The sequence below is a fragment of the Hypomesus transpacificus genome, unplaced genomic scaffold (genome assembly GCF_021917145.1).
Source record: "Hypomesus transpacificus isolate Combined female unplaced genomic scaffold, fHypTra1 scaffold_60, whole genome shotgun sequence".
Lineage (NCBI taxonomy): Eukaryota > Metazoa > Chordata > Actinopteri > Osmeriformes > Osmeridae > Hypomesus > Hypomesus transpacificus.
In genome coordinates, this window is record NW_025814033.1 from 1,093,249 (window position 1) to 1,111,040 (window position 17,792).

Here is a 17,792-nt window from a genome sequence, read left to right on the forward strand (position 1 = left end):
CACGTGACCCGCATTGTATTTTTTAGTAGAGGAAACAGTTTCCTTATTCCCTTTCGTGTGGCCGCTGTTTTAGTAAGACGTGAATGAATGATATTCGCTCAAGTCATCATACTGACTGGTTTTGTTATTTTCACTTTACATTTACACTTACAGTTTAGTGCAGTGTAATTGTTTGACGTGATAATTAAATGCTAGTGTGATAATACATGACCAAATCATACAAACTCATGATACATTATTTTAATGCAGGAATTGATTTTGAAATAGTATTTGCTGGTGCACATGTCCTGCACTAACCTACAGTGGACGTATAGGGGCTATACGTCCTTTGCAGTGGACGTATAGCCCCCAACCCCCCCCCCCCCCTGAAATGAACAAATGACTCGAAAAAAGATTCGTTCATTTTACTGAACGAGATTCAAAGAACCGAATCAGTAAAAAGAACCGAACTTCCCATCACTATTAACTAGCATCACATCAGGCACAGAATCTGCATGCATTAGCAGGGCGCTCGGTATGGTGGCGTATACGCGACCGGTTCTGGTGGGCCGGTCTGGATCAAAGTCCAGGGCCTATTTTTACTTCCAGTCCGTCCCTGCCGTTCTATCAATAAGCAGACCTGCCAACCTGTACGTAATTTGTGTAGCGGATACGCATTTTGACTTCAAAATACGCTGGTACTTGTATTTGCTGTCAATCATGATGGAAGAGTAGACAAATTAAGTTACAGCATGTCCACCATCTCTTGTGGGGGTTATGCATTAAGCCATTTGTGGTGCCTTTACCACATTGTGCCTCATATAGGCCTACTGTAAATGTTAGACCCAGTGACAGGCTGGCATGAAATGGCTTGCATAATACTTGTAAGGAGGCCATAACAATTTTTGACTTGCAAAAAAATATCTCAAAATGCATCAAATTGATGCTTTAAAATATGGAATATTAAAATTGTTCTAATGGGGTAGTATGTACCCGGACCCCCTTAGAGGGGTAATATCCTTCTCACCTTTTTCACCCCTGACCCGTTTTCATGCCTGTTTAGACACATTTCACACAGATACATGGTTTTATTTAGATTAGCATGACAATGTTGTAAATGCCTTATTTTCCTCTTATTCGGATTCTCTGCCTTTTTTTAAGGACCACTGGTTCTGGAGGGTTCGTAACAATGCAGTAGTGCCAGGCTATCCCATGCTCATCAGTGTCTTCTGGAGGGGTCTGCCCGCTAAGATTGACGCTGTTTACGAGAACAGCAAAGGCAAATTTGTCTTCTTCAAAGGTAAGTATATCCATAGTAGGTGTGTGTACACATTAGTTTGTTGTATTTTGCTGGGTAACGTGTGTGCTTGTATTTCGTTTTGTTCTCTATGATGCATATTGATGCATTATCATTTGTAAACTGTCATAGTTGCACATTATCTTATGTAAGCTTATAGGGAATAAGTAGTGTTTATTATTGGTAGAAAAAAAAGAAGAGCAAAAATGACATAAGTCACTCAATTAACCAGGGAACTCAGGTAGTATTTAACATGATTTAATTTAATGTACAGACCATCTTCTTGGTGGTATTGCTCTGCTTCAGACAGGTCTGCCTGAGAAACCCAACTGAGACTTAGTCGCAACATAAATGGCAGAGAGCTTAGATATCCATCATTCCCTTGACAGATTAACATAGACAAAAAGGTGGAGACTGACCAGTTGGAGGGAACAACAAAAAAAAATTATGAGAATTTGAAAGGGACTTACTATGTGTCAGAGGATGTGAGCACCTGGGGCCTCATGTATAAACGTTAAGTACGCACAAAAAGCTTGCGTAAGCTGGTTTTCACGCACACTTTGTAATGTATACAGATTTACTTGACGTGAGAATGTGCGGGCCGTCACGGAAAGTTTTGAGCTCTGTAACGTAGCAAATTCTAACTGAAAAGTGCCGAAACTCACCAAAAATTACAAAATAAAGTTTCCACTACTACTTTTATGATGTTGACTATTCAAAAAACAAAAAAATAAAAGTTTGATCAATAATGTGGATGATCACATCAAAACCCAAAACGGGAAATGCTATATAGCCTTTTTTTTTATCCGCCACCACTTAATAACTTATTATGTTAAACTTGAGGGTGTCAAACGAATAAACGTTGCAGCGTTTATTAAATAACGTAAATATTTGGTGCAGCGTTTAATCAAGGGTGGCGTTTATTCAAAGAAATACTGTAATTCAGACAAAGAAATTACCTCAGGAGCGCATTTATAGTCCAGAGATAAGAAGCTAGTGAAATGTAGTGTTTGACTTAAACTATAAATAATGTAGACATGGGATTCACGGCAGAGCCATGATTCATAGGAGTTCTGCTTGTTTGAGTCTGTGGGTAGTTAGGGTGACCAGACGTCCTCTTTTACCCGAACATGTCCTTTTTTCGAGACATACAAAATGTGTCCGGCAGGGATTCCAAAATCGTTGGGGATTTTGCCCGTTGGATATTCGTGTTTCTCTGGGTTTTTCACCAACTATTACGCCCTTACAAGTTTAGGAAAGAGGGTATCTCTCTTATGTTCCACCGTTCCATGCCCCCCCCCCCCCCCCCCCCCCCCCCCCCCGGAGACGCAACGAAGTGTCCTCTTTTTCACAAACTCAAATCTGGTCACCATAAGCTAGTTAACTTAAAAGTTGTGTTATTTATGATTGAATTCTATTTCAATTGAGTACTTATAACATCACACTAATGTTAATCATCACATTAATGTTAGTCTCTATGATTAGCATCAACTAAATGCTATCCAGAGTTAGATGCATGTGCGTGTTCTACACTACATCTATGTCTAAGCACTTTTGTGTCTTTGTGTGTGTGAAGGGAAGCAGTTCTGGGTGTTCAAGGACACAATGCTGCAGTCTGGCTATCCTCAAGACATCTCTATGTTCGGCCATGGTATGCCCACCCTTAGCATTGAGACGGCTGTCTGGTGGGAGGACGTGGCCAAAACCTACTTTTTTAAAGGGGACAGGTGACTATGCTGTGTATTTCTCTATGTATCTTTCTTCCTTTCCTGTGTGTTTGTGTATGTGTGTATCCTTGAATCAATGATGTAGCTGTGGGATCAACATCCAGGTACTGGAGATACAGTGAGGATATGAGGACAATGGACCCTGGTTACCCAAAACCGATCACCGTGTGGAAGGGTGTTCCAGACTCCCCACAAGGTGCCTTTGTGGATAAAGCCAATGGTAGGACCTCACATCCTCATTTGTCTTACTAAGCACATATGTATACACACATGCATAATATAATTCACTACAAACACTGTAACTCTGTCTCTATGTGAGGAGACGGTGAAAAGAGAAGATAGCCTTGTGCCCTCGGTTCGCACGGGTTTCATAAATACCAAACCATTATCCATTTACATTTTAATATTGTCATAGAACGCACATATGACATATTAAAACGGAATTTGGATTATTGCATTTTCATTTGAATGTTGTCTCAAATAACACTTAAATATATTGAAAATGATCATGAATTTATGAAATTGCATTATCATTTGAATTTAGTCCTCTATGGGCTTCCATACTTCTAAGGTAGAAGCAACAATCTTTGCTTGCTTTCCCGTTTATCCTGCTCTCAAATTGTTGATACCTGGGGGTATTCCAGGTAGCGGGTTTAACAAACTCTGAGATTAACCCTGAACTCTGAATCGAGTTACTGTAACATGGGAAACTCCGAAAATTCGGTTCCAGAAAAGCTGATATGAATTTGTTAACTCAACTCGGAGTACGTCAACTCAGAGTTAAGCGCGGGCATGAGAACTATTAAAAGCCAACATCAATGGAGCTCCGATAATCATATTCGACATGATACTAAGTAAATATCAATTGGTGCCTATTTAAATTTGTAGTAGCAGTTTCCCCCAACAGAATGCTTTTCATCAAAAGATGATGATGATGATGATGATTAAGATGACGAAGAGACGTTGACTGCTGCCGCAGAAATGGATGCAGAGAATTATGTATGGTAGCTACTAGTAGTTCTCTCCACATCTACTTTTATTTACAGGCTTGTGCGAAATTGTCAGTTACACTGACATTGTGAGAATAATTAATATTAAAAAAACAATTTGCACATTCTGATCCTGTTGAACAGAGCATGGATGCTGTATACAGTGAGATGTTCATTTAATGGCAAGTGAATTTTGCATGTGGAACTGTGAAATGTAGCTCATGTAATCTCATGTATACCCAGTTACAAGTAAATTGGTTGTACAAATTGCACCTCGTGAAGAAAGTGCCAAAAACTGACCAAGAGATGGTGTAGGCCTACTTAAGGTAGAAGAATAAAGGCTAATCTCGAAAAAGATTTACTGGAACACCAGTTACGGGAGAATGCATGGTCACAGGTGATGTTAAATGTAGGAACAATAACCTACATTAATATTAATTGTTGAATTTGCTGAATTTCTATTTTGACCAAGAGATGTTGTACATAGGGCAGAAGAATAAAGGCTGATCTTGTAAGGCTATCCACCTGCCCCCACCTCTCTTATGGTAAAATATGGAGTTACTGGATGGAGTCTCAACTTGATGGCTCTCACATCTTTGTAACTTACTGTAGCATTGCTAGACATGTTGATAGGTAAGGGTCAAGATTCTGGTGTGATTATAGTTGTTCTTAGGTATAAAAGGAATTGTGAAGCATTGTTCTGTGGATTCTTGATCTCCTGAGACCTTCTCCTCAGCTCTGGCTTGTCCTGGGCCTACTCCTTCTTCCTCACCTCATGCTTTCTATCTCTGGTATACAATAATCATGGTAGAGTAGGCATAAGAGTTAACTTCATTGATTGCATTCATTTGCAATATGATAAAATGATTATATTATTTAACCTTAATTTGACCATTCTTGCTCTGATTTAACCCAAAGAGTCAAATAACTGTAATTCCATTGGTGTAGGCATTATTTGGTTAATGCACTGTTCACTTTCCCATCTTCCTTCAAACCATAGGGGCATTAGTTTCGGTTGTTTGGCCAATATATTGACCGCCAACAACTTTGAAATAGATTTGCTGAAACAACAGTTACAGGACGGTAGCCTACATCATGTAAATTGTAGGAATCATATGAATCATGTAAATTGTAGGAACAATAGCCAATAGAAATAGGCTACTCATTGTTAGATTTCTATTTGTAGGTAATAAAGAAGACCAAATACAATTTCAATTATTTGTCTTTATTTCAGTGCCAAAAGGCATTTGGTCAATTCTGAGTGCAAATCCACGGCGAGTAACACTATCGATGAAGACCCAAGGGCTAAGAATGTTGCTAAAATAAATTACAGATTGTGACAGGAAACGGTAACGTTAACTTAGGTATTCATCAGGGAATTAAAGTACATCAAACCGCAGTCTTAGGCCACGTTTACACATAGCCGGGTATTTACAGAAACAAATATTTCTGCCCCTACGTTTTCTAAAATAACGTCGTACACACAAGTACGGTTTCAAAAAATGTTCTGTTTACATGAACCCGCATATACGCCCCCGAGCGCCATCATAACTATGCCAAACCTGTAGGCGGCAGTGTAATGTGAAGGATAAAGCCATGCAAACCAATCACAATTTTCAAAATCAACAACTACGACTAACACGACCGACTTCCTTTACCTTTCAGGTGCGAGGTTCATTTGTTTGAATGATTCACAAATGCGATGCACAAATGTTTTTCGGGATTCAGAAATGTAATGCAATTCACAAATAAATGACCCCATTATGTTAGACTTCATGCATCACCGGCGGTGCCGACAGCCGGCTGCGTTGAAGCTGAGAAAGCCATTGGCTGCTTCAAGTCAGCCGGGCTGCAGGCGACTCCGGCGCTGCATGAAGTCGAACGCACGTGTTACTATAAACAGGACGCTCTCATGACGTGATGTTTTTTTAGTCCCATACTGTGAGCTTTGAGAACCTAAAACTCAGTTTAAGCTAGTGCACACGCAAACACAAAAACTGAGTTTTCAGAAATCTCCACTTTGGCCGAAGTTTTTAGAAATGATCGTTTTCCGTGATAAAACCTCAGTTTTCGTGTAAATGAAAGGCCAAACCGCATGAAGATATATGCGTTTTTCTTCCGTGTAAACGGGGACTTAAAATCGTCTCCCGACGTATAACTAAGCAAATTTAATTTTGTTCGAGATCGCTCGGCAGAACCAGGTAATGATATGCCGTGTCTGCCAATGCTATCAGGCTAACAAGGTGGGAGGGGATCGGTAGAAACGCAGAGTTTGGCATGGAAAACCTGCTAGCGAGCAGGTTAGTTTCAAGTAGTAAGTTACCCTGGAAACTTACCAAAAGGTTTCTTTACCTCTCTTTCTGGAACGTGGAACTCGGAGTATGCCTCTTTTCAGGGTTAAACAACTAAAGGTTTTCACTAAACCTGCTACTTGGAATGAACAATAAATTGGACTGTGGCTTGTGTGTTTACATCAACACAAAATCGATGCTTTTTTCTAATTAGGCTACTGTTCATCGCTGGTGGAGCTTATGACTGTCATGTTCACACTTGTAGTTCGGTTCTCTTGGTCCGGATCGTTGTCGGTCACGGTCATTCTCAGTCTCTTTTTTACAGATTATGAAAGTGCAGATTGTAAGCTTTCAAATGATGTGTCATATGTTGAAATCTGAAAATATTTTAAGAAGATATGCCTATCTGAATGCTGGTAAACCCTGGAAATGCTGGAACCTCTAGCAGAAAAATTCCCGTTGTCGCGAGCTGGTGTGGAGACGATTTCGGATGTGTGCTTCGGCTCCGTCAAAAATTCCAACTTTAATTTTTCATAATTTACAAGTTCAGATGGTGCGCTTTTATTTTGAAAGATGCTCAAGTCTCCTACATTCACCGAATTGACAGCCGTCTCGAGTTATACTGAGTTACATACCACCTAGCTGCTAGTGCAGGCTCCTCAGGGGAGGAAGAGGATCATCACTTTTTGTCTCCAACATTTTTATTAAAATACACAATATTAAACTCAAGGTCTACAGTAACTCAACTAGCGACTGGTGGGATGAACATTTATGGACATTGCACAGGGGGTCCATAGACATGCATGGCATTTTTTGGCCGAATCCCATTTCTCTGTCTTACCCTTACCCCTTTGAAGGATTTAAATGTATTGTGTCTAATCCAATATGTAATTATGGTTTTCAATGACACAAGTCTTTGTTCTTGAAAGAGTGGTCTGGAGTTGCAGAGGTCCAATAATATCAGCTTTAATGCAGCAGTTGGAAATTAACAAGTACAGAGCTCTGGGGCTGTCCACGTTTCCCTACCCGCAACAGAGTTTGGGCTGGTTCACAAAGTCCAACTGACTATCTGTTCCTGCCCCAGCATATATTATACAGTGCAATTAAAACAGAAAGATAAAAAATGGTTTATCTTGTTCTCTCGTGCAGTAGGGAGTTTGTTCTTGCCCACACATCCCACCTGCTCCGGTGCTGTCTCAGCCCGGTTTCAAGGTTACTTCTGAAATGGAGAGATAACAACACAAAAAACAGCCTTTTTCCCACACCCTGTGTGAGACACTATGTTTAAGCCTGAGCACACTTGTAAGTTCATAATACATAACTTTAATAAGCACAATATATTCTTTACCTTCCCCTTAGTTTTGCGCGTTCATGTGAGAGTAAGGGCTATCCCAATTCTCGTTTTGATCTAGGGGTAGGGCTAAGGGGAATGGGTAGGTGCCCCTTAAAACCAAGTATTTTGGGGAGTTTACTTGAAACCAAAGAGTACCTAGAATCAGGGCTCTACGCTAATGTGTTCACCAAGGAGTACATGTGCTCCTAAATGAAAAAATGTAGGAGCACACAAAGAAATTTAGGAGCACAGTGTTTTTTTTATTGTATTCGTTTATTAAACATAACTTAACACAGGGGCGTCGTTAGACCCTTTTAACAGGGGCATGGCCCCAGTAAAATCTAAAGTTTGAGTTTTAACAAACCAAAAACACAAAGCTTGCATTAACTATAGATGTCCCTGCCAAAGCTGATATCAAACTTGCGTCCCTGAACTGTTATATAGTGGGTTAAGCGAGGGAAGTTTCTATAGCCTAATAGTGCATTGTGCACAGCAAGCTTGGAAGAAGGGATATGAATAAGGGCCTGTGCCCCAGTACAGTTTTATGTCTAACAACGCCATTGACTTAACAGTCAATGCTAGACAACTAACAACTTTCACTCTGATAGAACCAGAACAAATAGTTTAAGAAACATGTATATAGTTATAGTTTTTTTTATTTTTTATACTGGGACATCATAGACTATGTAAACCACGGATTAAAAGGCTTGTTAGTCAAAGCTAGGTAGACCCAGATCCATATAAAAAGAGAGTTGGGACACTTCCATAGACGTTCATTGTGGTCTAATCGGAGAAGGCAGAAGTAAAGCATGTCATTTGCGACCTATAGTCCCAAACATTCAACCCCATTCATGTTCAGTGTTATGAATCAAGTTATTGATGGAGTGATATGGAGTTAATTTGATCAATTTACCAGCTAACTTGCTTCGTAACACTGAACATGACTGGTTTAATAGTTTGTGAAAGACCCAGAGAAACACAAATTTCTGACGAGGCAAAATCCTGGACAATTTTGGAATCCTTGCTAGCTATATCCTAAGATATAGCTTGTTAGATTCTAAATGCACATCTGATTAGAGCTAGCAACAATGAATTGCAGATTAAGGGGTCCCCTATCGTCCAGCTAGCTGTCAACGCTCAGCAGGAATTTCAGGTCCACTCACAAAAAGAAAATGACCCTCTCACTGGACATATTGCATAATAAAATGTTTTATTGAATGCAATTGGTTGCCTTTTATATTCTGTTCTATTTACCAAACTCCTTTCTTGTCTTAAATTGAGCTGGTGTGAGCTACAGTATGGTAGCCAGCATAGCCATTTCTAGCTCTGCTTGACAATATTGCTGCGTAGTGTTATAACTTAATGTAATACATAAATGTTAATAAAGTAGCACACACATAGGCCTACATAATACAACACACCAGTAACCAATTGATATTATGTGTTAATATACCGGTCAGTAAATGTCAGTAAATCGAGATGCTGCTACTATCTGTCCCGTTGAAAACCAAACAGGTTGCCAGCAGTGGGGTTTTTTGCGAGCTACTTGAACCAAGTGATGTGTCGGCGAGATCAAAGAGTGTTGTAACTCTCTTTTTATATGGCTCTGGCCCATTGGTTGCGAATCGTCGCTCGCGCGTCATTAAGCTATGTTCACATTGTGGAGTCGCAACTCCGTCACTTGCTTTCCATGTGAAATCAATGCTGCTTCACTTCATCGCGCTGTTGTTCCGTGTATTGACAACAGCCCGTCACTCGCGCACTGTGCTCGTAAATTATTTTTCAAGTTGGCACATACATATTTTTAGGCGCAAATGCGAGTGAAATGCCGGCAACAATGACAGCCAGATCATCCAGTCCCATAAATGTATTTTTTGCTTAAATAATTGATTAAAAAATTACGAAAGTCTTGTTTTGTGCTCTACCCAGTCCTGTACATATATTAGCAACCATGTTCTTAATTGAAACGTTTAAAAAAAATCGCTAGTTTGCTACGCTAACCTTACATTGCTGATTTGCAGAACAGTCCCGCATTTATCTGACTAGCTTTGAATGGACTCCATGCATATCTACAGTTTTAACTGAACTCCATTAGCAGCGAATTTAGTTTGATATCAGTGCATAACGCTACTTCCATTGGAGACATCGATATGTGCTAGATGACGTAACCGTAACCAAGTGGTGTCTTATTGAGTAGGGGGTACCTGCAGAGCTGGTGCTAAGGAAGAATTCGAGTGGCACTGTGTAGATCTGAATAGTCAAGGGATATGGTTTTAATACAATTTATTAGACTATACAATTACATAAACAAAGCTTTGCTGATCAGTCTCAACGAAGGAGGTGCCATCCACACAGGTCGTTCGCAGGAGTGATGGTCAACCATCACACATGCACTGCCTTATATAAACTTAAGATCAAATGGCATTCCATAAGGTCAATCAATCAATGAAGCAAACTCTGTGATTGGCTAACTCAACTTAGTGACAGCTTGAAACAATACCAAGTGTCCAGTGTGTCCCAAAGTTCTTTGATGTCACAGCTCCCTCCAGAGCAGTAGATAATAAAGCCACAGGGGTTGACCAGTCAAATGGTCAACTGTCCTTTGTGTGACCATCTTCAAACAATACTTTTAATTAACACAAACAATGAAACAGGACACAGTCCTTCTAGCCAAAGTTCAGTGCAACTGTCTCATTGACCCCTTACAGTAACCAGAGGACAGAAGGCCATATAAAATGCTTCACCCATCCCCCAGGGCAAGCTGCCCACAGAGCCATCAGCACCTCACATTCCTTTGAACTCAACTTAATTATCTTCCCTTCCTGTCTCTTACCAATGAACATAGAAGATTATAGATTTCATACACATACATCTATGCATATGACCAACATTTCCATTACAGCCGGAGACCCCGGAGAGCTGCAGTTTCAGGACCGCAGTTTCAGGACCGCAGTTCTAGGACCCTCGTTTTATCTGACAGCGCCACGTAGCGAATGAAATAAACATGGACCGGAACAAGATAATATTTTCCTGCAGTAGTGAATATTGTAGGATTAGCCTAGGCTACGGCTCAGAACAAGATGGACTAGAATCAGAGTGTAAGTAGCTAATGTGAATCCCATATGGTTATGTATAAAACAATTCTGGTGTCTTGAATTGGACAACGTTAGCTAGTTAACTTCAACTTTGCTGTCGAAATCATTTTTGATTAGGTAGAGCTAACATTCAGTAGTTATAGCACTAGCTAGCTAGCTCTACACACATATGGAGGATTATAGGGGCCAAAACTAAAGAAATAAATACTTGGATAAATAAATAATTATATAACACAAAGCTTAAATAAATGACACAAAATATATAAATGTTACATGTATTTGTGTATATATATATATGTTTACGTTTTCATGTGTTTACATTTATTCATTTATACTTACATTTATTTATTTATACTTACATTTATTTATTTGTACTTACATTTATGTATTTATACTTACATTTATCCACGGTGAAACTTCCTGCAGTAAAATAAATCTGTCGTCCCCCCGTCACCAAGTCAGGGGGCGGGTCAAAGCCTCTGATTGGTGAATGAACAGTATTACACACCAGGCAGGCTCAACCAGTCGATCAAGCTCTCTTCAAGCTAGAGGGATCCTCTATCGCCTCACTCTACAGCTGCTATAGGGGTGTGCGACACTGCACGATGTGGTATAGATCCGATACCAAGCAGTAAATACAGGGCCAGTATTGCCAATACCGATACTTTAGGCTTAGAAAAGCAGTGGAGGGGCAAAGTGAGTTTGAGCGAAGTTAGACGGTGTTTGCACAACCACTATGATTTAAAGGTAGTTGTGTACTCAGTGTGGAATTAAACTCAAGTATCGATCTTATCATGCTATCAATCAGGCTATTGATACCAACGTTGGTATCGATAGTTGCCGGGTTTCCCAACCCGGCCACTGTCGGTCTTAAGATCGATATGCCCACTTCTATGCTGTATCATCTCGCTGAGGATCGTGAACACATTTTCATTGATGTCTGTGTCAGTTAGGGCCAATATCATTCCTATAATTTCAGCGAAGCTCTCAATATGATGTAAAAAAAAAGTGAACTGGCAGGTGCCTCCATCTCTTCAGCTTCCGCCAACATTTCGACCACTGTAGCATTCAATATTTCATTCATTGAATCCGCACAAGGTGCTGCCACCTTGGAATAGTCAAAAGCAGTCGATTCAAGTTGAACCACCAATCAGAGGCTTTGACCCGCCCCCTGACTTTGTGACGGGGGGACGACAGATTTATTTTGCTGCAGGAAGTTTCACCGTGGATAAATGTAAGTATAAATACATAAATGTAAGTATAAATAAATAAATGTAAGTATAAATAAATAAATGTAAGTATAAATGAATAAATGTAAGTATAAATGAATACATGTAAGTATAAATGAATAAATGTAAACACATGAAAACGTAAACATATATATATATACACACAAATACATGTAACATTTATATATTTTGTGTCATTTATTTAAGCTTTGTGTTATAAAATTATTTATTTATCTAAGTATTTATTTATTTAGTTTTGGCCCCTATAATCCTCCATACACACATAGCTTTTAAAAACAAACTGTAAATTGTTACTCTGTTTACAGTATTTGTTTAATGTAACAGTAGCGCGACGTACAGTAGCTTATGTAAATCAAGTATTGTTCAACATATTTAGGTTAGCTAAACGTTCCAAACAATTCTGGTACAATGATCTGTTCACTTATGATAATTTTATGAAATACGAACTTTTAGGCTATTTGTTTTATTTTATTGAAACCATAGTGCGATTTTGGCAAGCCCAACTACTGTAGGTGTCTCATGATAAAGCCAGCAAAAAAAATTATAGGTTAAAAGCAAGTGGATTCGATCTGTCAGCTAAACGAAATCTGCAGCCTACTGTCTTTAAAATTAACCATATAATTTTTATAGGCCATCATACGGCCTGAGTTTGCTGAGGAATCTGTCCCTGCAGGATGCAGGAAAGGTCTTCATCTCTGGACCAGTTTATCATCGGAGGTAAGTAGAGAATGTAGTACATTTTCTGCACAATACCATACAACTTTAAAATCTACTATTAATACCTTTATTATCAACCACTTAAGTAATGCTAATTAATGTACACTACTTTGTTAGGGTAATGATATTTATGCTTACCTACAAGTAATATTGTCTGTACTAATTCAGTGAAGTGGAGGAGTTTGATAGGGGGATATCTAAACAATTGCGCACTGAAGGGAGACCATTCAACTAGTAAGTAATGCTGTTACCGACATCACAATATGGGGTTTGAATATTGAAAGGTCAGGAAAATTCAAATATCCATCATGTTTTTTTATGTTTGTTTTTCTTGCTTCTATCTCTCATTGAAGGATGAAGTTGTATGGAGGTCTAGATGGAGTGATATGGAGGGGATGGAGTGATATGGAGGGGTGATTGTCATTGTTTGACAATTATTCAAAATAAACAATGTATATATCTTGAATCTGCCCTGAGAGTCAACCTTGTGTCTTGCCTCTCTAACATTACACATTTGTGGTTGAGATTGAGTGACTGCAAAAGCCATAGCAAATAGAATACAATAGAACTTCACCTTTCCAGAACTTTGTGGTGTCAGACACATCCAAAATGTAGCATACACACAGACATGTGCAGTATTTACAGGAATATGAAAGATGATCTGATCCACTGATGTGATCAATGTTTTGAGTCATGTCCAATACAAAACATCATCTAGCCAGCCCATCCACACCAAAGGAAGCATCCTTATTCTGCCCATCCACCATAGAGGTTCACCACCAGAAGCATAGAAGGAAGTGTTGGATCCTCCGCAGTACCACCATCCCACATTACTCAAAGAAAATGTTTTTTTTGTGATGATGACATTAAATAAATTAAAGTATAACAGATTAGATAGATTAAATAATAGAGCATAAAATTATGAAACGAATCACAGAATACGTACATTGCATAAGTATTTTGACAGAACCCTGTGTGTATGTGGAATTTAGCAGTATGAATCAAGGATTTACTCATGTTTAGTGGTTGTATTCCCAACAGATATGGTTACATTCTGTTAAATGCACTACAGATATTCCACAATACACAAGCCTAGCATTTGCTTTTAGTTTTTCCAGATGGGAGTGCATGATGCAGGAAAGTAAGTGCAGCATCATCGAGATTTCTACACTTCATGTAGGCAAACTGGAGTTGATCTGCCAGGTTCTGGATTGTCTCTTGTAGTTACAAAAATATCAGACATTCAAAACACTTCATCACCACTGATGTAAGAGCTACACGTTGGAACTAATTGGGAAGCCTGGGTCTGCTCTTCTTTGGAACAAGGCAGATGGCAGAGGTCTTCCAAAGAAGTTCCAGCTCCTCCAAGGACCAGTTGAACAGTTCACAGAAGACAGGGCCAGTTGTTTGTAGCAGGTCTCCAGGAGCTTGTTATTACTGATGTTATCAGGACATAATGCTTTGTTGACTTTGACTATTTGGTGAAGTTAAGCCCTCTACAACGAGTACAGAGTATCTGCAAAGGTGCCACAATCCTTAAGGCTCATGTTGCATGGTGTACATTGGTTCTCTGTAGTCCCAGAAAACCTTTAAGGCCACTCCAGACATCACATATCTGTCCACATTTATATATTTTCCACCTTTTCTTTAGACTATTTTATCTTCCCTCATTTGCTTACTTAATTTGATCAAATTACACTGGATCTTGACATCTAAGAAATATGCAAACATTTTCAAATTGTATGTGATTTTAATTTATTTAATTATCCAATATTTATTATTCGAACATGTTTTCAAATATTATACCTTTCTATATTATTAGAACATATTTTCAAATATTATACCTTTCTATATAATTGTGTCATCCAACATCACCACATGAGTTTTCCTTGTGCCTCACAAAGCATTCAAATATCTTGTTGCGATCTACTGATACTGCCTTTCAATTCGCTATGTGGCGCTGTCAGGGTCCTAGAACTGCGGTCCTGAAACTGCGGTCCTGAAACTGCAGCTCTCCGGCTCTCCGGGGCCTCCGGGGTCTCCGGCTATGCAGGTTCATACTATTGGTATCATTTCATAGGGGTATGTTTTAACCCCTAGCTTACACTCGGTTTTGAGGGACCAGGGATAAACGAAGGGGAAGGGGGAAGACGGAGAAATGGGATTCGGCCTTAATACTACTTCCGGAGGACATCCTCCCACCAATCAAAGTGTTTGCAGTATGAACTGACATGCTGTTTATCCAATCATAAAATATTATCCAGAAAACATGGGCGGGAAGACTATTCAACAGCTCTGGGGCCTAATTTATAAAACAGTGCGCAGGATTCTTACTAAAAGTTAACGTACGCCCCAAAAGCCAAAAATGGCGTACGCCCAAAAAATGCACACCTGTAAGCAATGTTCCCTTTATAAATCAAAGACTACCCACAAGTGTGCGTTTACCCCGCCCTGAACACGCCAATTTTTTACCATAAATGGTCAATGCAAAGCACCTCATGAATGCTAATCCAGTATATTAATGACCCTGGCATGAGATTGTTCTTTACAGTGAATCATGGCGCATGACAACTTCGCAGACACTGTTAGCCTATTGGCGGAGGCCCAAAAACCTATTTGGGGTGGCCGTTGGATCACCAATAAAAAAAAAACGTGCGAGTGGCGTCAACTGTGCCAGTGATACCGCAAGTCGAGATACAATTTGAAAACAAAAGTGTTTTGTGATGAACAGTAGTCTATTGAAGTCTGGACTGATAACGAGGACGTAGAGTGTAGCGATTGCGCGGAAGGTTAACGACTGGATTTCCAGTTTTTGACAGGATGATATGCACAGTATTAAATAAATATATTTAGTTATACAATGTGTTTTGCAGCTATCTAAAGGTAGGATATGTGATGTTATCCTGTATTCCATGCAGTCGGGCTCGGGCATCCCCCCTCCTACATCCCGTGAGACATACAGCGCTGAATTTTGATTTAAAATTGGAGTTGGATTGTACAAGGTGTTTATGGAACAATTATCACTCGCGCAAATAAAACACTCCTGGATTTAATCTTCATGATAATGATGAAATCGAGTGAAAAAAACGTGTCTGAGGAAACAAAATATATAAATATTACGAGTAGTGTTCTTCCCACATTCACTTTCTGCAGTCTGACTACAGTACGGTCATCTGCGTCGCCAATTCCAACTGTTTCCAAAATGTGCGTAGACCTACGGGAGGGTCAGAGTTTGCGTGGAGGACCGCACATTCTCCCGTCAAGTTAGTTTTTTATAAATCACAAACTTTGCGTGGAAAGTTGCGCACACACATTTTCAGCCCCGTTTTGTGCGTACGTTGGCTTTATAAATGAGACCCCTGGGTGTCTTCTGTGTTGACAAAATGTGTATGTTGTTGGAAAGAGACTGAGAGGGTGATAATTGAGCATTTTTGTAATATTATTCCATTCGAATTAGGTTTTTCATGTTACAGGAGACTGAGTAAATATATCTTGGTTTTAGAAATACATTTTGTGTTCACTTACTATAATCTATAACATTTGCATATGTTCATTTTATATTTGCATTTGTAATATATTCACATTTGCAACCATAGCACAAGACCAAGCACTTTTCTTCTCCTAAATGACTAACCTACTGAAAATGTTGTGGATTTTTTGAAGACAAACCCCTGTAGTTTGTAGGGTACAGGGAATAGGTGAGAATGTTATAAGTGTTACAAGTTCGAAGGTTCAAGGGGTATTGAACTGATAGGAACATCGGCATCACAAAAGCAGGGAGCATATAAATACTGACATAAGATTCAAGCTTCTTGGGAAAAACTGCTTAGACCAAATTTGCATATCTCGTGATTAATAAATAGTTATTTCCTTTATCTTGCTTTTCCTTTTTTTTTTTTTACATTGGGGTGTTGTGTAAAATGTGTTGTTCACTTCATTCCCCTGCCCGCAGTAATTATATGCATCTTACCCTCTCATTCACCTGTCCCATTTTTTATATTCATCCTTTGTGTTGTAATACGATAAATAGGCTATACAGTATGATGATATCATATTTGCTCCTTAAAGCTAGGAAAGATGGGGATAAACTTAAGATGCATTACTGTTAGGTATATTTATTTATCTAAGCTCACAGCTTATATTTATTTAAGCTCACAGAGTCGTCGGGTTCAAAGAAGGTTCAATGGTTTATTTCTTGCAAGGAAGCAAGTCTGTGTCAATAGAGTTGCTTAAAGCTTTACAGTAATAGGCAGTTCTTATATACATGGTTCAGAACAAGTAACTGGATGAAGACGAGACTTTCCGCCTCCCCCATGTGGAGGTCAGAGTCTGTGACTTTTGGATGACACTTTGCTATACCTGCTCTTCATACATGCACTTGCAAGACATCAAAGGCTCAACATTTTAGCAAGAAGAAGATAGAAGTTTAAGACAAACGTTCCTTGGGTGTCTCTCTTCCGCTTAACCATATTGGGATGCAGTGCTTCTCTCCCTAAGCACAAAAATGTAATACACCTTAGTATTCTTTTCAGACTGTATAACAATGTTGCTCAAATATTTCCAACAGTTCCCTGCTTTTTATACTAAATGAAAAGAACATTAGCCCAAAAATCACATTAAAATACAGTTGATCAAATCAGAATGAAATCCATTTCTGACAAATATCTGTTGGTTGTAATAAATGTAGTTAATCCAATCAACATTTTTATTAGTAATTGACCACCAGAATAGCAGGGATTCAAACCCTGCAGTCACCTGATTTCTTGCCTTATACTCATCAGGAACCCCTTGTGGTATTCCTATACCATCTATATAGATATGAGGGTCAAATGCTCCTCCTGGTACCTTAGAGCACTTCTGTCTGGTGAAACCTTTCCTTGAGAATAGGTTAGCTAAGGGTTTGAAGTCAGATGTGGGGAAGAGATGAAACGGCATGAGTGGTTGAGTCAGTGTACAGCTACCCTGCCAGGTAGCAGGAAGCTGAGGGCGTAGTCCCATATCCCCACACAGCCACCATAAGTCTGCTCTCATTGCGGTGTGGTCAATGAACCACGTTGCCGCATAGCTACCGTTATTCTCAGTGATATCAATGGTGTGGCTACAATAGGTGTGTG

The 17,792-nt window shown here is 39.3% G+C and overlaps 1 protein-coding gene across 5 annotated transcripts in view; it reads left to right on the forward strand.

Moving 5' to 3' along the window:
- Positions 1-17,792, forward strand: part of LOC124465553 (matrix metalloproteinase-16-like) — a 126,447-nt gene that overhangs the window by 84,056 nt on the left and 24,599 nt on the right. Inside the window, exons 6-12 of one of the 5 annotated variants that reach the window (XR_006955845.1) lie at positions 1,141-1,279; positions 2,853-3,003; positions 3,108-3,223; positions 10,519-10,714; positions 12,592-12,678; positions 12,847-12,912; positions 13,032-13,071. Coding sequence is in view for 3 of the 5 variants with exons in the window: in XM_047017405.1 (XP_046873361.1) it covers positions 1,141-1,279; positions 2,853-3,003; positions 3,108-3,223; positions 10,519-10,613 (501 nt within the window). In the remaining 2 variants the exon portion in view is untranslated. The other 4 variants (XR_006955846.1, XM_047017406.1, XM_047017405.1 and 1 more) reach the window with 4 other exon arrangements.